Source organism: Cololabis saira, chromosome 18 (genome assembly GCF_033807715.1).
Source record: "Cololabis saira isolate AMF1-May2022 chromosome 18, fColSai1.1, whole genome shotgun sequence".
Lineage (NCBI taxonomy): Eukaryota > Metazoa > Chordata > Actinopteri > Beloniformes > Belonidae > Cololabis > Cololabis saira.
In genome coordinates this window covers 32,723,592-32,748,948 of record NC_084604.1, presented here as the reverse complement: position 1 = coordinate 32,748,948, position 25,357 = coordinate 32,723,592, and the positions used below count along the sequence as shown (strand labels likewise).

At 40.2% G+C, this 25,357-nt stretch overlaps 1 protein-coding gene across 2 annotated transcripts in view; it reads left to right on the top strand.

The window, feature by feature from the left end:
• plcb1l (phospholipase C beta 1-like) overlaps positions 1-25,357 on the top strand; it is a 186,982-nt gene that overhangs the window by 27,488 nt on the left and 134,137 nt on the right. For both annotated transcript variants that reach the window (XR_009784478.1, XM_061746295.1), the window contains exon 3: positions 14,353-14,421. Coding sequence is in view for 1 of the 2 variants with exons in the window: in XM_061746295.1 (XP_061602279.1) it covers positions 14,353-14,421 (69 nt within the window). In the remaining variant the exon portion in view is untranslated. The remainder of the gene's footprint in view (positions 1-14,352; positions 14,422-25,357) is intronic.

The window sequence follows — 25,357 nt, the reverse complement described above, 5'->3', positions numbered from 1 at the left end:
TTCTGCTGGAGGAATCAGGGCACTGGATGGATAACACTCAAGCCCCCATTTTTTTTTTAATAAGGTAATTACAGGCTTTTTGCTTTCAAACAATTTTCAGTGTTTCCTGTCCATAAATGAATTGCTCAAGTGAGGAACTGGGGAAAAAAAAGAGCTTTCAAAGACACCGAGCGGTCAATAAGCCGTAAAGTACTGATAACCGCGACAAGTTTTCTTTTTCTGCCACCTGCTCTTGTTAATCATTTGCGAGCAAGTTGGGAAGGGCTTGCGTGTCTTGTTTGTTCCCAGAAGCCCAGAATGTCTTCTTCTTGGAGTAACCCTGCTTTCCTGAGCAGTTTTTATTTTCTCTTATTCATTGCCTTGATTCAGACAAATTGCATGATTACATTCGGCGACTTTAAGGGGAGCCATAATTCCCAGCAGTTAAGGATCACTGGGTTTTCTCGCTGCTTTTCATTTTAAGATGAATTCCTAAGTACTTTGCAGCAATTATCCAGCTGCAGTGTTTCCATTTTCAAATGCTACACCAGAAATACTTTTAACAGCTTTGTGACCAACCAATTTTGACCTTTTCATGCCAATTATTGACATTTCTGCATAGACGTGGGTTAGCCACGGCTCGCTGGGTAGAGCAGGTCATCTTTTGATCAGGTTGATGGTTTTTTTTTGCTTATTTTCCATCTGCTTTCGCAGATTTGTCGTGAATCTTACTTTGCAGAGCTGATCTATATGCACAGTAGTAGTTCTTGGAGAATAAATAATCAAGTTGATCAAGCGTTCTGCCGAGTAATCAGTCTGTTGTCCACCCCCCAAATTTCCTTTGGCCTCCCCTCTTTCCTCTCAGTGCTCCACTTCTGCTGGAGCTACTAAGTGTGTCACAAATATGGGTCATGCATCTCGTCTCACTGCTGAGGTCTGTTCAGTTTGGTGGAATGATATGAAGGTATGAAATGTAAACAGGTTGGAGGTGCTCAGAGTCACGGCAAGAAGCACAACCGACTGCCAGACCTAAGACACCAGCTCCTCCCTGAGCGCCTTCCTTGAGATAGTAACGGGAGGGAGGGGAATGACATCCGTCCTGTTGGAGGAGAGTGATTTTTGAAGTGTATAGAAGCAGACAAGCTGAATTATGGACAGCAGTGAAACCTTTCAAGCATGTTTCGTATTCTTTACAGCCCCGTGGAGCTCAGATGATGATTACTGTCAATTCGTCTGTGGTTTTATTTACATGTGGTTTCACTGACAGGAAGGAGGATGAGATCCATCCAGCGTCTGACTGACAGTGAAATGAGAGGAAAGCACCATTCATCAGGGAATGGTGTTCATTTACATTCCAACTGATATGTTGCAGATTGTTCCGTATAGGGCTGTTCGATTTTGCCCAAAAATATAATCTCGATTTTTTTTTTCTCTCAAAATCCGATTTTCGATTACGATTAAGATTATTTTGTGAATTGACAAAAGGCAAAGAAATTATTTCAAATATGCTGTTTTTTTATTGAACATTTGCCCCATTGGGCTTTAAGGGCAAACTTTGCTCTTATTAAACCAAAAATGAATGAATAAAGTGCAAAACTCTGTAAAATAAGTTGAAAAAAAGTTTTAAAAAATATAATAAAATATAAAGTTTTATCTCTGAAAAAAAAAAATCAGCAAATCAGCACTTGCAAACATACAGTAAGTTATATTTCCAATTAAATAAAACAAGACATTTTCTAATTAAACTAAACTGGGTCTTTGCATGCTAAATAATAATGCAACCCATGAAGGAGGTAGAGGTGTGTAATGTCAGTCATTACATTTGCTATTCACATTTGCAAGTTTTTTGCAAGGAACACGAGCCGGTCTGTTACAACGCCCCCTCCTACACTAAAGAGCCTCTCTGATGGGGCACTTGTCGCAGGTATTGAGAGGTATTTCCATCAATCATTAATATGTGTGCAGACAAGGTAAAAAAAAAAATAAAAAATAAAAAAAAAAGTGAAAAATCGATTTTACGATTTTCAAGTTTTAACATCGTTCTAATTACATAATCGCGATTACGATTTAAAATCGATTAATCGAACAGCCCTAGTTCCGTAGTAAAAGTGCTGAAATTGTTCAACAAAACACAAATTACACTGACATTAATTTTGATTTTAATAAGAATTATACCTTACAAGTGATGTGGAAGTTGAATAGAATACAATTAAAAGTGGTTTTAAGGGAGTTTTTTCGACCAGGGGTGTGGAACTCCAGTCCTTGAGGGCTGCTGTCCTGGATGTTTGAGATGTCTCCGTGCTTCAGCACACCCTGTGCTGTACACCAGGACCAGAGTAGCAGTGATCCTTAAGGCGATAGGCAGAACTAACAGACCAGAACTTACTCTCTGAACATAACCTTGTCGAGAGCAGCTTTTGATCCACCAACCCTGAGATTCTCTCCCTCTCCTCCCTTTCATGAAGCTGAAACTGTTTTGATTTTATCAGGCAATCTATCTTGTGACGCACATTTTGGAGATGTCCTTTTATTGATTGATGCACTGGTTAGACGGGAGAGAATAAAGATGATCCAAATAGATAGTTTGGCCTAGACTACCCTGATGATTTTTGTTGGAGCATTACCTTTTTTCGGCACAGTTACTTATAGATGATCTCATTCATCTGTGAATCACAAATATCCATCTTATCTTCATCGTTGTGGGAATAAGATATCATCCATCATGCCTTTTTTCTCCATGAGCAGGACTTCACCTGCATGAAAAGTCAGTCTTATAATACACCTCCGTTCCACTACTTGTCACTCATACCATATTATAAGTCATTAAATATTTAAACTGTGTTTTTACTCGCAATCTTCCCCTCGTCACTGCAGCCATCTTGCTTTTCTGCAGAAAAATGTGCTTAAAGTTACCGTGTGATTGAGAAAAACAAAAGATCTAATTCAACAGAGAAAGTTCGAGGATTTTGTCCATTTACTGCCGTTGCTATGGTGATTCACAGAATCGGACCTCCATTGATGATTGCTTTTTATGGCTGTGGTGCATGCTCCCAAGCTCAGAGGTTCTTTTTTCAGGTTCTGTGAACTCTTGGTTAGATTTTTTTAAACATTTTTCTAACCTCCTTTTTGAAATAGACCCCAAGTGAAATTCAGTGAAACTGAAAATGTATGCCTAAATAGAGGCAGGTGTGTTTGTACTTTTTATGAGTGACAGCTGCATCACAGCTCGCCGTCATCACATCAGCTACTTGTTGAGCATTTTCAAGAAACTTCAGATGTGAATTAAAAGTTAAGAGACCATAATCACTCTTAGTTTAAAACAAATAAATCAGCTCAGTTGTCCTCAACGAAGTAGTTGACTGGCTCTGGGTAGCCAGTGCCAGTGGTTAGCCGACTCCTCCACTGGGACCGGGACGGCAAAGCGACCTGGAAACCAAGCAGAGCTCCATCTTTCACTTTTTAAAAAATTGTATGTGTTAAGAGCTTTCATTTGTCTTTTTACTGTACAGTGAGCGAAAATAACCGAGTCAAATTCCCTGTCTCGTTTGACCTGACTTGGCCAAATAAACCTGATTCTGATCAGAGCTGCCAGCGCTTATGTCGGATGTTGTTTGGATATTAACATCCGAAATTAGGATTGATGAACAAGTTAGTTCACACTAGGGCTTTGCGATTAATCGATTTTAAATCTAAATCGGATTTATTAATCAAAATCGATGTTAAAAATGGAAAATCGATTTTCCTTTTTTGCAGCTGGCTGCATTACAGACAGAGCTCGTCTAGTCATCTTTGTTTGGTCAAGAAAATTGTAAATGTTGTCACTTTACTAAACTCAAGGAGGATTTACAGTATCTTTCAATTGCACTTCATTCCCAATAGGGAAATTTGTTTGCTATTTTTCTTTAAAAATAAAGATAAAATATTTTAAACAATTTATTCCATCTTTTGTAGTTTTACCAAAAAAATCGAAATCGAAAATCAGGTTTTCAGAGAGAAAAATCAGGATTTTATTTTTGTCCAAAATCGCCCAGCCCTAGTTCACACCATAGATTACTTTGATTGGTGTTGGTCAGAAAACCAATGAACGGGTCACCAGCCTACCACAAAAAGAACAGGACAGCTTAAAAAAAAAATCACTATTTATTGAGATTTTTACATTTAGCACCTGTTTGGCACAGTATTCTGTCCTCCACTGCCCATCATCTTCCTACTGTAGTATTTATTTGTACATGTTCCACTCAAATTGCTCCTGGCAAAAAAAAACCCCAAAAAACAATGTGAAGAGGAAAAGAAAAATAAGGTTTTAAGGGAGCGCCACAGACAGCGAATGAGAGACAGAGTTGCCTGTAGAAAGAAAAATAAGAAATGTGTTTCTGCTTTTGTCCCGACTTCAAAGGTCCTGTAGTTCACACTTACGAGGTGTCTAAATGAGCTGATGTGAAAGATGAGAGCCAGAACTGAACTGTACATGCCACTGGCAGTCGTTCTCAAAGGACTTCAGTGCAGCGAAGACTCCCAGACGCACTGATTACTTTCAGCCCAAATACCTTTTAGTCAGTGCAGGAATACCAAGAATGAGTGCTGGAGCTGGATGTTCAGGCAGAGGTGGGAAACTGAGGAACAATGCAGATACGCTGTGCAGAAGCCGAAAGGAGACTGTATTTTTATGATTGAAAGAAACCAAGGTAAAAAAAAAGTCAAGCATTTTGTCGTTGTTAAAGTGCTCTGTAATGTGAAGGTGGCATTTAGACAACATTTGCACGTACCGTAGTATCTGTTTGTATCTTAACTGGCCTTAAATCACGTTAATTAATCCTCTCTGGGGATTTCATGCAGGTATTTTACACTTTATGCATCCCTGCACGCGTCACCCACGCCTTATCTATTGGGGATCGCAGACGTCCGTTCCACTGTGGCAGATAAGACCCTGAAAGCCTGAAAGATGCCAAACAGGCAGAGGAGCAGAAATAAATGGTGTGTTGGAAGGAGACGGCTAGAAGAAGATGGAGGAAAGAATGTGGGTGGCGTGTTAGCGTCTGTGTGTGTCGGTGGTGCTGGATCAGACGAGACAAGATGTGACCTGTCATCTTCAGAGCTGGCGTGAAGATGCGAGCAGACAGGAGGAAATACAGGTGGGAGAGAGGATGAGAAGAAACAGAGGAGGAAGATGTCCAGGGAGAGGAAAGATTAGACCAGCGAGAGAGAGCGGCACAGGTCCAAAACAGCAGAGATGGACAGGAGAGAACAGTGAAAGCGGACAGAATAATGGATCGAGTAAAGTGCCTTTTATTGTCTTCATAATCCTTCTTTGTTCTAGGGATGGGCGGTATGGACTAAAAAATGTATCACGATAAATTCTGGCATTTATCCCGATAACGATAGAAAAAATACCAATACAAAAACGTCATCAACGGGAATCAATCTTTCTTTCTTTCTTTCTTTCTTTCTTTCTTTCTTTCTTTCTTTCTTTCTTTCTTTCTTTCTTTCTTTCTTTCTTTCTTTCTTTCTTTCTTTCTTTCTTTCTTTCTTTCTTTCTTTCAGGCTCATTTCTTTTCTTTCAGGCTCATTTCTTTTCTTTCAGGCTCATTTCTTTTCTTTCTTTCTTTCTTTCAGGCTCATTTCTTTTCTTTCTTTCTTTCTTTCAGGCTCATTTCTTTTCTTTCTTTCTTTCTTTCTTTCTTTCTTTCTTTCTTTCTTTCTTTCTTTCTTTCTTTCCGGCTCATTCCTTCCTTCCTTCCTTCCTTCCTTCCATCCATAATCCAGCTTTACACAAAAACATCAACGGGAATTTATCATTTTTACCGCGAGATGACAAATTCTTACCGTGGGGAATTTTTTTGACGGTTTATCGTGAACGGTAAAATATCACCCATTCCTACTTTGTTCCACTACCACTAAGAAGTCCACTACTTCCAGGATCCTTCTCTGCACTTCGTCTGTCACTGTGTAGACAAGTGTCTGTCCAACATTTGATTGGTCAAGCAGGCTCCAATAAACGATGTGACCAGTGTGGGCTGAAGCCGGTCACGCCACCGCTCTCTGTCCTCGAGTGTTTAACAATGACTGACCGCTGTAGACACTGCAGATTGATTTTAGAGATCAGATGGAGTTTTCTTGAGTTTGTGTGCAGGAGAAGCCCTCATAGCTGTGTTTTTTGAACATGCACATGATTTGTGTAAACAGGAATGCATGTGCCAATTACAAAATAAAGATGCCTTCAGCCTTTATCTGTGCTCCGGTTGGTTTAAAGCAGCATGTTGGCTGCTGATAGCCATTATCAGCCAGAGCCACGCTCCTGTGTTGCTCAGCGTCAGTGAGATTTCTCGGAGCCATTCATCTCTTCTTCTCTGGCTTTCACCTTATTTGGGTTCTCGTTTTTCTTCTCGCTATGGATTTCAGTCTTGTTTTAGTCTGTCTGAGCACGACAACATCGTGTGTGTGTGTGTGTATTTATTTATGTATATGTGTGTGTGTGTGTGTGTGTGTATATATATATATATATATATATATATATATATATATATATATATATATATATATATATATACGTTATGTGACAATATGGGTATAATAGAATTGAATATGCTGTAATTTCAGTAACATGAGTTATTTTTATATTCGTACCAAAGCTTGAGGCTTCATGAAAGTGTAAATTAAAGAAATTAGTTTGATATTTGATCTGCATGCATAGTCCACATCTGTGATACGTTGTACTGTATGAATCTCTCCTGCACACTCCTGTTTTACCTCCAACGAAGAAAAAGTAGCTGTCTCATAATTCAAATGAATAAAATGGCGGAAAAACGACTTTGTTTCTGAGGAATGACTGAGCTTAAAGGGGACCTATTATGAAAAACATGTTTTCTCTTGCTTTAAAGGCCCTGACACACCAAGCCGAAAATCGGCCGTCGGGCCGTCGTTGAGCGTCGGTGCGTGTCTGTCGGCATAGTTTCCCCGGTGTGTCCCGCACGCCGCCTCAGGTCGCCCGCCCACCAGGAGCTTTTCAGTCGGGACGTCGGTCATCAGCTCACTCTGTTATTGGCTGTTCCCAGAATTTCCCAGAATGCTTTTCGTCGTCATTTGTGGACTGAATAAAAAAAAACACGGCGGACATTTCTTATGAATAAAATCAATATTTTGAGTTAGTTTCTGCATAAAAATGCGTTTTGATTACATTTCTAGCGAGAAATAAATATTTTACTTTCATAATATTCACCCAAGTGAATGTATATAATCACTCGCTTGTCTTTTTCAAACTGCGCCAGAATAAAGGCTGATTTATGGTTCTGCGTTACACCAACGCAAAGATTACGGCGTAGGTTACACGGCGACGCGCACCCTACGCCGTACCCTACGCCGTACCTTATGCCGTAGGCTCTGCGTCGATTTAACGCGGAACCATAAATCAGCTCCGGAGCCGGCAGGCAGGCAGAAATCCCGAAATGTTCGGAGCAAATTTCTTAACAGGCGTAGCTACAACTGTTAGATTTCATCTATTAAACCAACATTTATCTTCCTAAGTTATTTATTTCAGCCAGCCATTTATTTTAATTCTCCACAGAGCTGCAGGTGGTTGTGCCGTCTGGCCGTCGGGTGTCGTCTTTGCAGTGAGTTCAAAGAGCCCGACACAGGCGATGCGAGCCGATACAGCAGTCGGCTTAGAGCGGGGGAAGTCGGGTTGGTGTGTCAGGGCCTTAACATATATAAAGTGGTCTCCCCTCAGCCTGCCAACTCAGAGAAGGAGGAAAGAAACCAAATTCTGCAGTGTCTGTGCAGCCGCCCGGATGAGCCATCCAGTGTGATGTGGCTTCTACGAGCCGCTCAGATTCGATTTACATAGGTTGGCCTCCGATGCGTGAAACCACGCCCACAACTAACTCTGGCCGGAACAAACAACAACAACTCCGTCGGCCGGAGCTTCTGCCATTTTCTACGTGTCATTCAGGCAGCCAATCAGCACAGAGCCTCATCATCATAGCCTCCCCGGCCACTCAGAATCCCTCATAGATAATGAGGTTAGAGAATGGGAAGATAAAGACATGGCTCGGAGGCTGAATTTCTAATTTATTTAGCAAAAAAAATCAAAAGCTTGTTTTTAAGACATTCAAGGCCTGTTTAAAATATTTATTAGATGCCATAATAGGTCCCCTTTAAGTTCAGTTCAGACAGTTAAAATCAAATTGGGAAAGACAAAATGTCTGACTTGCACTTGCAAGATGAGATGAGATAAAGTGGTGACTCATACAGAAAATACATTACTCCTATCCATATATGATTCTTAAGGCTGCGTAAGAGCACGTCAGCAGTATTTTCTTTTAACCACCCTTGTGACAGACTGACAACTGCATTCAAATCTTTTCGATGTAACAGTGGAAGCAGAGCCAGATAAAGCTGCAGGGATGTGTCATGGCTTTGATATGCTCAGCGGCGTATCTATTGATAAGGATGTATATAAAGCACGTGGCAGTTCCGTGATGGGCATTTTTGCCACTTGTATCTTCATTTGGACTTATAAAGATGGAAAAAATTCAAACAGCATTTTTTTTGTCCTTTCATGACTGACATTTTTGCTGTTTTATGTAACACATGAAGAAGTGGAAAGGTGAATGATGTATGTAATGAATTTTTCAGTAATTGATGGAAATGCAGCCTTTAATTTGGCTTGAGAACATTATTACGTCATCCCCGATTTCTATTTTACTTTATAATACAAATAGATGTCAAATAATGTAATGCCCGAATCTTCTCAGTTTACTGAAATGGTAGGAACAAGTGGGTAAACTGTTGGTGTTATGTGCAATGTTGTCTGTTTTCTGTGTGCAGCTCTCTTTGCTCTGTCCTCCCAGCTGAAGAGTTTTGTGACTTTGTCGCCGCCACATTTTTAGAGCTGCTCTGCAGGAACCGGCGCGTGGCGCGGCAGAGAGCTTGTGATACATGTCCAGGCACAGCTCTCCATAAAGCACTTCCCCTTGTAGCAGGATTTTTCCAGGCAGCCGAGTGACACTAGAGGTCCACTCACAGACAGACACAGCACCGCCGCTGCTTCAGCGCGTTTTGAACTTTATAATGATGAACAGGTCACAGCATTTGCATAATTTTCAACCCAGATTCTGTGGCTCTGTAAAAACTTTTTTGCAGAGATAATAGAAATATCTTTCATTTACGCATCTATCCTTTCATCCATCTGTTCTTCTTATCTATCTTCTCGCCGATCTGTCCTCCAACCATCCATCTTTGCATCCATCTGTCAGTCATCTATCCATCCTTCCATCCATCCAATATGTCAATAAGTTCTTCCGTTCATCCATCCATCTATCCCTGTTTTCACCTGTCGCTCCTTTCTGCCCCAGCGTTTTTGCTCCCTGTTTGTTTTTTTTTCACCTCAGACCTTGAGCCCACTCGATTGTAACGTGAGCCTGGAGGCTGTACAGCATGCGGCTGGTAAATGATCATGCCAGCCTTTGGTTGTCATTTTCTCCCCACTTCCTTTTATCCTTATCTCAATCTTTGCTTTCCATTTCGTCTTACCTTGACCTTCAGCCCCCGCCCCCCTTTGTTTTTCTCTCATCAGCACATCCCTTCACCACTTGTATCAGTAAAGCTGCGAATGCTTGTTGCTTCAAAGGGCAGCAGGACTGTTATACAACCGCCCAGCCTGTTCTGCACCATTAGTTTCTCTGGAAAGACCGTTTTATTTAAAGCACCTAGCTGTATTTTTTTTTTCTCCATTGCTGCAAGTAAAACATTGCAGCCATTAAAATTAAAGGATGTCAAAGAATCCTCTAACATCCAAACATGTTCGTCGTGTTTGAAACAAGGGCAACACCTGTATCAACTCAGGTCAGTGATACATTGTGTTGATGCTTGCAGTGCTTTTTTTTGTTTTTTTTTCAAAAAGGAAGCACATTACAGATAATGCGCAAACTGTAGCACCACAGTAGAAACAAACAGGCACAGAAAACAGGGCCTTGGGCCAGTGCAGGTTAAGCATGTTCATTAATTTCTGTTCTTTCTTCCCCACTGGCCCTGCTTGCTTCCTGGACGTGCCGTGGATCTTAATAGGCTTTAGATGCATGCCCACTGTTTTGAGGCACACAGAAAGGCCGTGAGAGCTGGAGGAGAAGAGAAGAGAGCAAAGTAATGACTGGAGAGGTGAATGTGACCAGATAAATAACATATGTAATTTAAAACAAAAAGAATATGAAATTAAACATGAGGAATAATGGCTGGATTGATGGCTTGAAAGAAAGTCATTTAATTAACTTCTATACTTTTTGCAATTAAAACTCCAACTCGGCTAATAAAATGTCAGCAGTATTACCGTATTTTATGGACTATAAGCCGCTACTTTTTTCATAGGTTTTCAACCATGCGGCTTATACAAAGGTGCGGCTATTCTGTGGATTTTTCTTCCACTGCTTGGGCGCTCTAACAGGAATTAGAATCAAAACTAAGACAAAATAAATGCAAAGAAGAATAGGCTATTTCTTCTTTAGCAGATAGAAGTAGGTAGAAGCAGATTTCAAACAGATAAATAGATAATAAATACTGGTTATTTTCTCTTGGTTCTGTCCCCTTTTAATCAGCAAAGTTGCTGCCGTGTTAAAAGACACTGTTAGGAAAGGATCTATTTAGGTACAAACATGTACATCATTTACAGTTCAAAATCCTTCTGTACATGTAGTAAATATCTAATCTAACAACATAAATATCTGTGGCTTGCATATCTTTTTTTTTAAATAGAGCGGATGTGGCTTATAGTCCAGAAAATACGGTATATTTTATTTATTGTGGACAAGGAGTAAATAATCTACACCCTGGACGCAGCTACACATGGTGTGAGCAGCTTGCCAGATATGAGGAAGTTTACTTTTTTTTACGGGTTAAATAACTTTAAAGTTAAACTTCAGATTCTTTGAGTTTAGTTGACTGTATAAGACCAGAGGGCACAAAAAAGGACCCCACCGGCGAGCTGCTTCCTGAAGCCCCACTGCTCCACCAGGGCCCCATGTGGAGCTCCGGCTCTCTAAAGAGACTTCAAAGTCCTGGCCTGATGTAGGCGTTAACCTTTGACTCGGAGGCTCCCCGTGCAAACAGGGACAGCCTAATTGATGCTGCAGAAAAGGAATAACATAAAGTTGTAAATTACAGAACACAGCTGCTGTGCATTTTATTTTATATTTGCAGTCCAGGTACATTTATATAGCCTATGTGTGTGTGTGTGCCTGCGTTTTAAATCGATTCTCATATTAATTCCTAAAAATCGATTCATATGTCTAAAAGATCGATTCTCCGATTTTAAATCGATTCTCATTAATTCCTAAAAATCGATTCATATGTTTAAAGATCGATTTAAAAAAAAAAAAAAATGTTTTTGTTTTTTTTCATCATTACATTACAACTTTTGGTACTTTTTTGTTTATGCCCAAAAAAGGAATATTTTGTTGGACACGAGAATAACTGGTGCCATGTTTTTGCCTTTAAATATGTTTAAAGGAAGTTTTCAGTTATAATTGCATAAATTGTCTATATTTCTTTGCTTTATATACTGTCTTGGGGTTACATTTGCATAAATGTTAAAAACCAAATTCTCATGAATGGGTAAAAAATAAAAGCGATTTCTTTCGTCCTCTGTTTGCTGCCCTGGATCTGTTTGGTAATTCTGACCCACATGATGTTTCTGAAAGCAGTTCTATCAGCATTCTGGGAGCTGATTGGTCCTTACAGCATCATTAGCTGCCAATACTTGCTGTTGAATCTCAATATAATACTAGTAGTAATATGTTGCATAACTAGACAGTCATATAATTCATGCAACAGCTGAAAAAACAGTTTTAATAACACTAACCCAAATCAATATCGGATCGAATCGGATCGTGATAATCGATTCTGAATCTTAAGAATCGGAATCGAATCTATTCTTGATATTTGAATCGATCGCCAGCCCTAGCCTATACTAATTTGCATCAGTCTTAAAGATGCCTTAAATCCTGATATATATGAAACTAGTCAATATTCCTGCAGCTTGAGTCCTCTTCATTATGTGGAGAGAAGAAAAAACTGTTTTTATAAGTAAGGAGGGACACAAATAATACAAGTAATAAATCTGGGGAGAGAGGAGCGCTGAGGTAGATAAGGAAGACTGGTCATGTGCAATGTCCCAGCAACTTCATAGATGGTTAGATAGCGATGTTGTGGCTGGAGATTGAGTCACCCCGCTGCCTCTTGTCTCCCCAGATAATGGTGGGAGGACTTGCGGTTCACTCTGGTTAATTTTCCACCTCGTGCCCTGGCTCTCTTTCAGAGAGACGGAGGCTGTGGCAATTCGGACTGATAAGGGGTGTAGTGACTGAAAGAAGGTGCCGATAGCAGCCTGTGCTGTTGCATGTATGTTTATTGCCTACTAAATCACATATTGCGTAAAGGGTAATACATTTCCAAGTAAGCATGAAGGTGGATGGATTCTGAGATGCACAAAGGGACAGAACTGTTGATGGATGTATCACGGTACTGTGACACGAGACTATTAATGGATGGCCCAGCTGGTTAGTTTGTTGCTTTGGAGTAATGTCTTTTTTTAGGTTCATATTAAAGCGGTGTGTGAGTGCTGGCCACCTCCACTCTGTTTGTTTCCATATTATGGAGCCAGGGCTGTCAATGAAAATTAGATCCTCTTTCTTCTAGGGCTGGGCGATTTTGGACAAAAATAAAATCCAGATTTTTTTTTTTCTCTGAAAACCCGATTTTCGATTTCGATTTCGATTTTTTTGGTAAAACTACAAAAGACAATGGAATAAATTGTTTCAAATATTTTATCTTTATTTTTAAGGAAAAATAGCAAACAAATGTCCCTATTGGGAATGAAGTGCAATTGAAAGATACTGTAAACTCTGTCTGTAATGCAGCCAGCTGCAAAAAAGGAAAATCGATATTACGATTTTCAGATTTTCCTTTTTTTAACATCGATTGTGATTAATAAATCCGATTTAGATTTAAAATTGATTAATCGCACAGCCCTACTTTCTTCTTTATTTTCCTTTTTTCCTTAACATTGGACTTAAAACTTGTTTTGGGTTAGAAATTGAGCAGAATCTCAGACTATAACATGAGATGAGACGCTCTTAACAAGGTTTCTCTCCTCTACTGCAGTGGTGGTGCCACTTGTAGTTTAACAAAGATGGTTAAAATGCTGCTGCAGAGACCATTGCCTAACTATAATTTAATAATAATGTCAACATTTAATGTTAATGTAATTAGGATTTCTTATCTAATGCAACTCATACAGCTGAGACTAACCAAATGTGGCAAGATGCCTTTGCAGAGCATCATACGGCAGCTGCATTTCTTTTTCTATACAGTAGGGATGGGCGGTATGCACTAAAAAATGTATCACGATAATTTCTGGTATTTATCCCGATAACGATAAAAATGACGATAAAAAAAAATACCAATTAAACTCCACCTTTGTAACTATAAATCTATCTCGCTCTCAGATCCGCCATGTTTGTTACACAAAAACGTCAACAGCGGGAATTTATTCTTCTTTCTTTCTTTCTTTCTTTCTTTCTTTCTTTCTTTCTTTCTTTCTTTCTTTCTTTCTTTCTTTCTTTCTTTCTTTCTTTCTTTCTTTCTTTCTTTCTTTCTTTCTTTCTTTCTTTCTTTCTTTCTTTCTTTCTTTCTTTCTTTCTTTCTTTCTTTCTTTCTTTCTTTCTTTCTTTCTTTCTTTCTTTCTTTCTTTCTTTCTTTCTTTCTTTCTTTCTTTCTTTCTTTCTTTCTTTCTTTCTTTCTTTCTTTCTTTCTTTCTTTCTTTCCTCCTGCGTCGATTTAACGCAGAACCATAAATCTAGCTTTACAGAAAAACGGGAATTTATCATTTTTATCGCGAGATGACATTCTTACCGTGGGGAATTTTTTTGACGGTTTATCGTGAACGGTAAAATATCGCCCATTCCTACTATACAGCATCTGTAACATGTCAGTACTTTCTCTTTTTTTTTGGTTTCTGATATGTTGTCCCATAACAGTTTTCACTGGGTAACTATAACTCAAGGGTATTTATTGTGTTCCTGTGTGGTCATTAATCAGTGCTTTCATCATCGTGATTTGGCGCATTTGCAAAGCAGAGTATCACTTGAGATGCATTTGTCTTCACTGAATGGCTGCATGTCATTCAGAGAAGAAAGTGTGCGTGGCAGGCATGAAAATGGAAAGGGTCCATCACATTTTTACCATCACCATGCATCCAGGTAGCCTTCATGTGCATAAAATGCCTTTGTGCTTTCAAGAGTAGTTGGATCCTTTGAAGCAACACGTCGGTAACACTTCTAGTGATTGTTTTTGACTGACTGTGTTTCTTCCTCTTCTTCTTTGTAGGAGACGGACCTCCTGGATATAGCGTACATAAAAGATGCCAGGAATGGAAAGTGCACTAAAACACCCAAGGTAAGTCTACGATCACAAGTTCGGCTTGTTCGCCATGTCCGTGTAGTGGTAACGTCTACCACATACAACACCGTTTTTATTAAATCTAGGGCTGGCAATTGATGACATTTTTATTTGGGATCAATCAAATGATTTTCATAGTTAACTCACACTTTATTGAAATTAATTGAAAAAAGATTATATCTTTAATGTTCTGTCTACTTTACCAAGAAATAATAGAGGATCAGAAAATGATCCTTCAAAAGTATTTCAACAACAGAATAATCTCCAATTAACCATCGCCTGTTTTTTATAAAAACGTTTATAAACATATTTACAGTCTGTTTCAAAAAAGGTTTTGGTTTTTATTGTTTAAATAGAAAGAAATACACTTATTTATAATATGAAGCGTCACTTTTTGATTGACAGTCGGCTCAGCCAATGGTGAGCCATCATCACTTCGCAGCCAGCAGTTTATACTCCCCAGGTGTCGCTTAAGTGCAGCGGTAACTTCTTATTTCACCACCCAAATAGTGTGTGAAACGGGATATTCTGCTATAATTGTTCGCCGGCATCTCTGCAGCCCCTTAAACGTGGGTCGGCTGAAAGACCTGGTAGCTACATCTAACTGTGATTGACATGCCGTGGGCTTGTTCCTGTCAGGTTCCAGAGCAACATGATATGTCTTAAAATTGGTTGTTTTTGCACAGAAAAGAAAGTCATGCGTGGGTGTGAACCTGACTATGAATCACTCTGTATATATGCATTAAAACAAAAACTCCATGAAGAAGAGACTTAAATTGGTTCAGGTGGCTGTAATGTTGCATGCTCTGAGATGGCACTTGTTTGCACAGATGTAATTAAATGTGTCTTTAAAATAACCTTTACAAAAGTAGGTTCAAGCTTTATAGCTGTACTGTATGTAAAGCACGATGTGTGACTCATAGTGCTGAAAACATTCTGGTTGAGTCACTGTGGACGTAAATATCTGAGTAATATCAAGTCTGCATTTATTGTAAGCTGTTTTCTCGGGGGAAAGATATTTGAATGTACATCTTGGATCACAAGTTTTTGATGTCCTGAAATCCACACAATATATCATAAAAACTGCATCTGCAGTTACTTCTTACAATTCATTTAGTGGTTCTGAAAGTGTCTTACCAAGGCCTTATTACTTCACCTCCAGGTGAAGTAGGAATAACATTTACAGATGGAGGCTTCCAGGTTCCAATATAAAAAGCTGTGGAAAGACCCAGAGAACAGGTTTGGATGGTCGGGAACGACTCAAGTATCACCAGAGTACAGGTCTGCCATGAATGAAAAGCTACTGGAACAACTGTGTCACTGTTTATAGCAAAAAAGAAAGCATTACATCACCTCTGACTAGAAGGCTGCTGTTGGTGAATAAAGCCCCCGATTCAAATCAACAGTTTAAAACCCAAACCGCAAGTACAAACTGTTAAGCATGGTAGTGGCAGGATGATGCTCTGGGGTTCCTTTGTTGAATAGAATGATGAAGTGTGAAGGCTGTGGCAGAACCTCAAGCCATCAGACAAAAGAAACACAGACATATGTAGTGGACAAAGCTGTGCTGCAATAACATAAAGAGTATATAGAATTTAGTGGAATTTAGTAAATATTTTTTCAAGGGAGGCCAGACTGCTGCATTTTTGTAAATGCATGTTTGAAATAAAAGATAAAAGATATGCATTTATGAAAATATGAATTGCTCATATGAAGGTGATGAAGCAGAGGAAGCTTGTTTAGGCAGTCGACTGCGGCAACGTACTGCATTCACATACACTTTACATTTATTCTGATTACACCATCGTCTGTTTAAAGAGGAAAACTGGTGTCAGTCTGCCAACTGATGCACAGTTCCTTCATCCCCCCATCATCCACCTGTAGGCTCTGAATCTATGAATAAGAACTGGGATTAAGTTGCTGCTCATCACTCCAAATTATCCATAGTTGGAGCATTGTTGCCAAATTACAAGTATTTGAATAATAATAATTTGTTATGAAATGTTTGTTTCGACCATTGTGTGACTGGAGTGACAAATTCTTATATTCTGCCTGATTTTATGCTACTTTAAACATAATTATGGCTTATTAAACTTCTGCTTGTAGTTGGTATTGCCTGTCTTCATGCTGCTTGTGGTAAACTGGTGGTATCAATGTTTCTCTTGAGCGATTAAAGCCAGGATATGGCTCCTGCCTCCCTGTGACCCTAAACAAGAGGAAATAGAAAACTGATCAATGGATGATTCACACTATATGTTGCACACTTGAATGTCAAGCCTTTGGAGCTGCCTTCCTAAAGGTCTGCCTTCAATGACATCGCTGTACTTAAAAGCTGGCTCTGTGGTTGAAAATCCAACAGAATTAATGAAAGTAGCAATTCTGCAAAGTGGAACAATGAGAAATCCAACTTTGGTATCCATAAGCTGCTTCTTATGGAGGCTTGTTGAGTGAAGCTCTTTCTCTAAATGCTCTGTTACAGTAATAGAGAGAGGGTTCATGCATTTCTAAACAGCCTACAAAGTGATGTTGCACAAGTATGGGGAGGCATGACCACGTGACACGTTAGATGGTCGAAGCATTGGAAATCCATTACTGGATGATGGAATGGTGATGCACCCTGGGTGATGTAATGGAGGGACCAGTTACACTCAGCATCTGAGGAGTTGATGGGATGAGGAGAGGAAGACGGAAAAGGAAAGAGGGGGATTTGAAAAACGCTGTGTAAAAGGACATAAAAGATGACGGTGTCAAAGCAAATGCAAGGAAAGTTTTCTATGTCCATTCAGTTGACGTCCAAGGACGGGATTAGAGGATTAGAGGACAGATGAGCTGAGGTCGAAGAGAGATGCCAGTTGAGAATAACACAACCTACTTGTCATGGCTTGCCACTTAAGCACTTCTCCTTCACACCTTTTAAAGGGTTTTGTAAAAATGAAGGCTGTGTGAAGATCACGGCAACTTGAGCTTGAAAGAAATGAACAAAAGCAGGAAGATCTTTTTACACACCAGCTTTCTGAAACTGGAGGTATTGGTTATACTGTATTCTATAACTGAAGTGAAACTAAACATGAGGACCACAGTGCACATATAAATAACTGCATACATGTTATGTTGTGAACCTATTGGTTGAGTATGTGGCTGTCCGATGAAAAGTCATTGAAACAGAGCACTGACCCGTGCATGATATTGATCGGTGTCCAGGGATGCGTGAGGAAGTCAAAATGAGGAGAAATCGAATTATGAGAGGAATCCTATTTTTTTGCATGACATACCAATCTGAATTTTATTTTTACTGTGCTGTTGTTATGTCTGTTGATTTTTATATTTATTAGCTCTCCACTTTAAATCTCTCGCTGCTGCCTCCGCCTCTGTTATCCCTCAAGGATTCCGTTTGCAACATTCGTTCATTCATGTAAATTGCAGCAAAGAGCCCCGTGTCTCAGCTGAATATCATCAAAATCAAACACAATGGCCACGGTTATATGATGTTTTTTAATACGGAATTAATTATTCCGAATTAAATAATTCCGAATTAAACTATTTTCCTTCGAGTTTACATGGAAATAGTCATTCCAAATTGAGGTTTACATGGAAAACACGTTTGATCGGCTTTATCCAATTCCGCTTAAAGGAGCTTGAGGCAAGATTTATGAAAAAAATTTGTATACGTTTTAAGTTTTCTAGTAATAATGTCAGATGAAGCGTTCCAAACCAAAATAATGAGCCCTGTAGCGTATCTCTCCGTTGCCTTGAACAGGCTGTGTGCTGCAAAATGTGCTGCAATTCGGAAGCCGAATTTCCTGCGCTGTCTTGCGGATGTGACGTCACATGACGCTGCATGTACGTTCTCCCCGTTCTCCCGTGCCGGCTTCGCTGTTGGCTGCAGTACCCCCAACGGCCATCGTGGTGAAGGGTGGCGCTATAGAGTCTCATTTCTTAAAAGGAGCTTCATGCTCCTTTAAGGTCTGGGGGTTGGGAAGGGTTCTGATTGGATAGGGGGGCGTCTACCGGAAGTTATGTCTACCGGAAATGACAAATACCAGAAGAAAAACAAACTTAGCCGCTTTGCCGCTACAACTTTGAAAAGCTAAACATTTTTTAATGTTTCCTGCCATCTGTTCTTTTAATTATTTCCAGGTCGTCCAAGCTATTTATTAAATAAATCGTATCTGCTCTTGACCACTGTTTACTGCGTGCTGCCAAACTTGAAAACCAGCCCAGCGCGGAACATAAGCGTCATGGCGACAGACGGGCGAGGGAACGAGCAGCGCAGAAAGACCGGAATTAATTTAAAGCGGAATGAGTGTAAACATGATCGCGGAATTATTCTTTTGGGATTTAAAATTGGAATAAACCAGCCACTTACATTCGGAATTAGGTGTTTACATGGTAATTTTTAATCATTTTAAATCGGATTTAATTTTAATTCTGAATTAAAGAGGAATTAAACTTCCCATGTAAACGCACTCAGTTAATAGCAACATACTGATTTGAAAAATGTTCCAGATAGAAAAACCAGGTTTCACTCTGCTTCTTTTGAGTTTTTGTTCCCACAACAGGCGGACTCAGTTTGTGCTGTCGTTGAGCAGCTTCTGAATGTCCGTCTGATTGTCATTATGACGTGGAGCGCACTGCTGTGTTCGTCGCAATGTTCATCCTCTGATGAACCTTCGCCACCCTGCCCACAGGCTGGAGTCGCTCCGTTATGATTCATGCTTTTGCTGCACGGGGAACAAAACGCACACAAACACGGACGATGCAAATACATCACATGGCGAGGACTGCACGCTTTCATCCTTACACACGTGTTCACATGTACAGACTAAAACAACAAAGCCTGACAAAAACGGCACCCTTCATTTTACAATGCTGAGACTGATGATGCTAATTAGCATGTGTCCCCTTCCCATCACCACTGAGGGCGATTAGACTGGTCGCTTGTCAATAACATAAGAGGTGAGCTTGTTTGATTGTCAGCTTCTGGTTGGATGAGCAGGGCGTAGTGCCGCTAATCATCCAGTGTTCATGTAAACAGTAGCTGGGAGATTATCCAGCAGCAATGCAGAACATAGAGGACATAGAAACCAGAGGTGTCAAGTAACAAAGTACAAATACTTCGTTACCTTACTTAAGCAGAAATTTTGGTTATATATACTTCACTGGAGTAATTACTTTTCAGACGGCTTTTTACTTTTACTCCTTACATTTTCACGCAATTATCTGTACTTTTTACTCCTTACATTTTAAAAACAGCCTCGTTACTCCATTTCATTTCGGCCTTTAAAAAAAAAAAACTATCCAGTTAAATTGCTCCATCCGGATAGAGTGAATTTGGTTGTGGTTGTGGCACAGATGTTCTTTTCCAGTTTTGTTCTTACATCAGATTCCTGCAACTAAACTTGGATGTACATTCCAATAAAGGTTAGGATAAATGATAACATGCCTCTGAAGTTTGACTTTTTGCACCATTACAATACTTATAGGCAACTAGTCATCATATCTCCTGCTCTCTGAAACACATGTTAATGCTCAATAGTACACATATATGGTTCTTTAATATATTAAAGAACCATATATATATTATTATACTAAGATACATTCATTTTCAATGGCTTTTGTCCTTAATGACTTTTTTCCCCCTTACATTACTTTTACTTTTATACTTTAAGTAGTTTTGAAACCAGTACTTTTATACCTTTACTTGAGTAAAAAGTGATGTTCAACTTCTACAGGAGTATTTTTAAACTGTAGTATCTATACTTCTACCCAAGTGATGAATGTGAATACTTTTGACACCTCTGATAGAAACCATCTCAGATTGTTGGTGTAAAAAAAAAAAAAAATGTCAAAGGGGTGATTAATTGACTTTGTCTCTGAAAAGCTCGAGCCATATATTTGCCTGACTAGTGCTTGTGCAAATACCAAATTTATGGACGACGGAGCTTTGGTGGAAGTATGCAACAACAAATATTTGGAGCTTCATTTGGGGTGGGGTGGTGAGAGGGATGGAGGGGGCAACTCGTCTTACACCACAGCCGTGTGGCAGAGGACCATGGCGAGACCAACATACTGTTCTAAAGTTGACTTTCCGACAGGGTTGGACTCTAGCCCTCTGAGCATGTTGCTTCGGGTGGGGCACCCACTGCCAACGGATGGCGGACTAGATGCCCAGGCCGTGGCAGTTGCTACTCGGGGACCTTGGGGAGACTGTTGCTAGAAGACCAGCCGGAGGCAAGATAACTGCTGACTGTCTTATAAAGTTATTACTATAACACTCACATATTTGTATTTATTGTTGAGTGTTTACTAGGAATGGGCGATATTTTACCATTCACGATATACAGTACCGTCAAAAAAATTCCTCACAATAAGAATTTGTCATCTCGCGGTAAAAACGATAAATTCCCCTTGATGACGTTTTTGTGTAAAGCTGATTTATCGTTCTGTGGGAGGGAGGGAGGAAGGAAGGAAGGGAGGGAGGAAGGAAGGAAGGAAGGAAGGAAGGAAGGAAGGAAGGAAGGAAGGAAGGAAGGAAGGAAGGAAGGAAGGAAGGAAGGAAGGAAGGAAGGAAGGAAGGAAGGAAGGAAGGAAGGAAGGAAGGAAGGAAGGAAGGAAGGAAGGAAGGAAGGAAGGAAGGAAGGAAGGAAGGAAGGAAGGAAGGAAGGAAGGAAGGAAGGAAGGAAGGAAGGAAGGAAGGAAGGAAGGAAGGAAGGAAGGAAGGAAGGAAGGAAGGAAGGAAGGAAGGAAGGAAGGAAGGAAGGAAGGAAGGAAGGAAGGAAGGAAGGAAGGAAGGAAGGAAGGAAGGAAGGAAGGAAGGAAGGAAGGAAGGAAGGAAGGAAGGAAGGAAGGAAGGAAGGAAGGAAGGAAGGAAGGAAGGAAGGAAGGAAGGAAGGAAGGAAGGAAGGAAGGAAGGAAGGAAGGAAGGAAGGAAGGAAGGAAGGAAGGAAGGAAGGAAGGAAGGAAGGAAGGAAGGAAGGAAGGAAGGAAGGAAGGAAGGAAGGAAGGAAGGAAGGAAGGAAGGAAGGAAGGAAGGAAGGAAGGAAGGAAGGAAGGAAGGAAGGAAGGAAGGAAGGAAGGAAGGAAGGAAGGAAGGAAGGAAGGAAGGAAGGAAGGAAGGAAGGTTCCCATTGATGACGTTTAGTATTCTTTTAGAGCAGTGTTTTGGGGGCTCCAAAGACTGAATGTGGTAATAGATTTATAGTTACAAAGGTGGAGTTGAATTGGTATTTTTTTAATCGTCATTTTTATCGTTATCGGGATAAATGCCAGAAATTATCGTGATACATTTTTTAGTCCTTACCGCCCATCCCTAGTGTTTACCCTGAAAAAAAAACAACACATCCCCATCATATCAGTATCAGGAACGTTACCTAAATGTGTTTGCGACAGCTGCTTGTTCATACCATGACAGCTAAATAAGATCAACAACTAAAAGCATCCCGATGGCTTTAGTTCCACTGTAGCAGGTCAGACTGCACCACATACGTGTGTGGTCAGAAGATCCTGAAACATGATTCATGCACATGTATAGGAACTAAACATGTGGAACCATAAATCTGGTATTTGCGTTTCCACTAACACGAGTTCAGGATAAACCCGCCGGACAGGAACGTAAACTGTATAAAACAAGGGACCAAGCTTTTGGTCATGTGATAAGGAAGGGATAATGGCTAGCCGTTGTGCTACAAAGGGAGTGATATAACAGTGGAGGAAGGAGGAAATGTGTATAAAATAAACACAAACAACTTATCTCATTCAAATGAATCAGAATTTATTTACACAAGTGTTAAAAGATAATGAAACAACACTTGGAATAGATTCCGATCCGACTTGGTGAATGAGATTCCGTCTTATCTTGAGAGAACTAAAGAACTCAGAAGCTTTATGGCCAAGATAAGATGACTAAATAAGAAAGTAGAACCCAAGACAGTAGAATAACTTCTCACCACCAGAAGACCGAGCTTTCCCACACAGAGACGCACCAATGTGAAACTAACTTCACATGTGCGCTCTGGTCATTCAACTGGGAAATGAGGAAGGGCTTTGTTTTCTGGTGTGGAAGAACACGTCATCAAGATCCAGCTACGTGGATGCAACAGTAGACAAACGATAAAATAAACAAACACACTTAAGCTAATAAACACAGTTGTGATGGGATCAGCGGTCCGGCCCACAACGTAAAACTAAACTAGTTAAATGTATAAACTATGTGTTTCTGCCCAGACACAAAACAGCCTCTTACGTGGATCTTTGTAATTGAAGAAAAAGGTGGTTTGGTCTGGCTGGCCAGCATTCCTTGGTGAACAGTTGGATGGTTACGCTCTGCAGGTGACCCTGGTGAAGAGCGTCTCTCTCTCTCTCTCTCCTGCTCTCCTCATCTCAGTGTGGATGAGGGGATTCAGCATTGTCACAGCAGCTGGGCCTCCTTCAGCTCCAGGTCGGTCCGAAGGCGTTCACTTCATCGGGGCACGCAAGGGACCCTCGTTCGGCTCATCTGGGGCTCGGAACGTTTGCGGTCACTCGTTGCAGCGCTGCAGACTATGGTTACCATTTCAAGGCAACCAGACCAGACGTTTCTTCAGGCGCGATAATGGAGAAGGCCGGTCCATACCACTGAAGTCCAACTGTTGAGTGTGTGATCAAATTTAACTCACTATTCAAAGTTTATGTTAAATAACAGGTAATTGTTCAATAAAACACAAGGCCACAACATCACTTCTGGGATCAGCATCGATTTTGTTTCCAGTTATTTTATACAGATTGGATTTAAATAAAACATTTTCTTCCTTGTTTTGAGGCTCTTGGCCGCTATTCCAAACAATATATTCATAGTCTCTTTATTAAATCAGCACATTACTTTGTTCCTGCACAGCATGTTCCCTCCCCTCAGCACCAGCCGTACAGCTAATCACATCTCAGAGCTTTTATGTACACCACACTATATAATTACCTTCTACCTCTTGACAGCCAGGTAACTTTTTCAATCTGTTGTGCCATTTTGAATACTGTTAGGGGCATATTTCAAAGCTTCCTCTGTCCTTGTGCTATCTAAGTTGAGGGAGAAAATGTAATCAACATCTCACCATGCTGCTTACAGTAGATGTCAGATGGGCAAAATTACATCCTTCCTCCCCGTGTTTATTTCAAAATTACCAGTATCAGCTGTTAAATGAGCTGCCGCAGGTACAAAATGTAATATACATCTTAAAAATTGAAGACCTAAAGGATTTCATGTCACGTTCTGCAGAGTTCATTCTCAGCTCTTTTTATTTTAAGACAAGAGGCACGACCGCAGCCGGGCTGTGAGAGGGCAGACTGAATGTGGTCTGATAATTCTGATGTACTGTACGCTTGTGATTATTTAGTTTCCCTGCCAGACAGGATATAATGATCACATACTGTCATGTGCAAAAGAAAGTACAGGGTAATTAGGATGTGGTCTGTACTTTGGGCTGTCGCAGTACTTTAATATTTTAGTTTTTTCGGCCATTCTGTCGTACACTTGCTGGTGTGTTTGAGAACATGTTGCGTGAACCGGTTTTAGCTCTCAGAGCTAAAAGCTTCACATTTGACTGTATATCCCTGTTAAACATCCCCACCTTGTTATTCTCATCGGATTACCCAGTTCAGTGGGGACACTTGAGCATATACTTGCTGCATTTTTGTTAAACAAATACTGTATTAGTGTAATGCACCATATGAGGTTGCTGACGTTTTTAACTGTTATTGAATGTATCTTACATCTTTTTGATGGAGGGATGATCAAACTCATATTCACATGACAGACTAGATGACTAAATAGCATCTCCATATAGTTACACACGAGAAGAAACTGCAAAAGTATTATTTTTGGCCGTGATATCAGTCAATTTCACACATGAAGGTTTAGGCTTCGCCAAAAGGAGTAATCACAATCAGAGAAGCGAACAAACTGATAACTAGAAGGTGATGGATGATCTGGTTGGAGGCCATGGTGGAGAAACACATCTGTCAGCTTCAAAATAATTCTCAAAAAAATAACCAGAATCCTTGAGCTAAGGCTCACATTTGAAATCTACAGCAGTACTAATATCTTTTTCTTTTTTCATACGTTGATTTTCTCCACATTTATCTGCAGTGGGGACGAGGCCTTCCTTAAAAGCTGCTTGTTCTCTGATTTTGTTTGCGACTTGGAAGGAAGTAGTCACCAGCACTGCCGCTGTCAGAGCTAGCAGCAGGGAGGACTGCAGCTATATACGGCGCAGCTTGTGTGTCTCCAGACGTGTAACAGGATCCGGGAGAGGCCAGCAGGCCATTATTACCACTGTTCTTTTTGCCCAGTCAAGTTGACTAAAGCGCCGTCACCCACAGCAACAGCGAGGTCCTGTAGATGACACTTTATACATTTGTTTATGAAAGCAAACCCAGAGCAGATAATGATTACAACATTCGGACAGCAATTATGAAGAAGGGACGATTACTATCCTATCTTTAGGAAGCATTTCATGTTCTTAATCTAGGTTCTATCATAATCTTTGAGGTGCACAAAGTGTCTGTGTTTGTTCTGTGATCCATACAGTCTGATATGTGTTGATGAGAAGCAGCGTCACAACATGAGCACCAGCTGCAACAGTCGCAGTTCCCACATCCACTGATATTAAGACTCGGCAAGGCCTCTGTGTGACCCTGGACACTGTAAATAGGTGAGACAGCATGGAAATTTGAGATAACATGAGCCTGTTGGGCTTGGGAGGCTCTGTGTGCCCGAGTAATACAAGTGTCTGGAGTATTAAAAGAAAAAAAAACATAAGAAAGTGACGGATTATTAACATATTTTGTTGACAAGTGGAATTTTTCACATCAGTCTGGAGCACCAAGTCGTTTGCAGTGGCTGGATGTAAATGTTTAGAATTAAAAAATGAGCTTAAATTCTCAGAACATGTACAGGACTGTC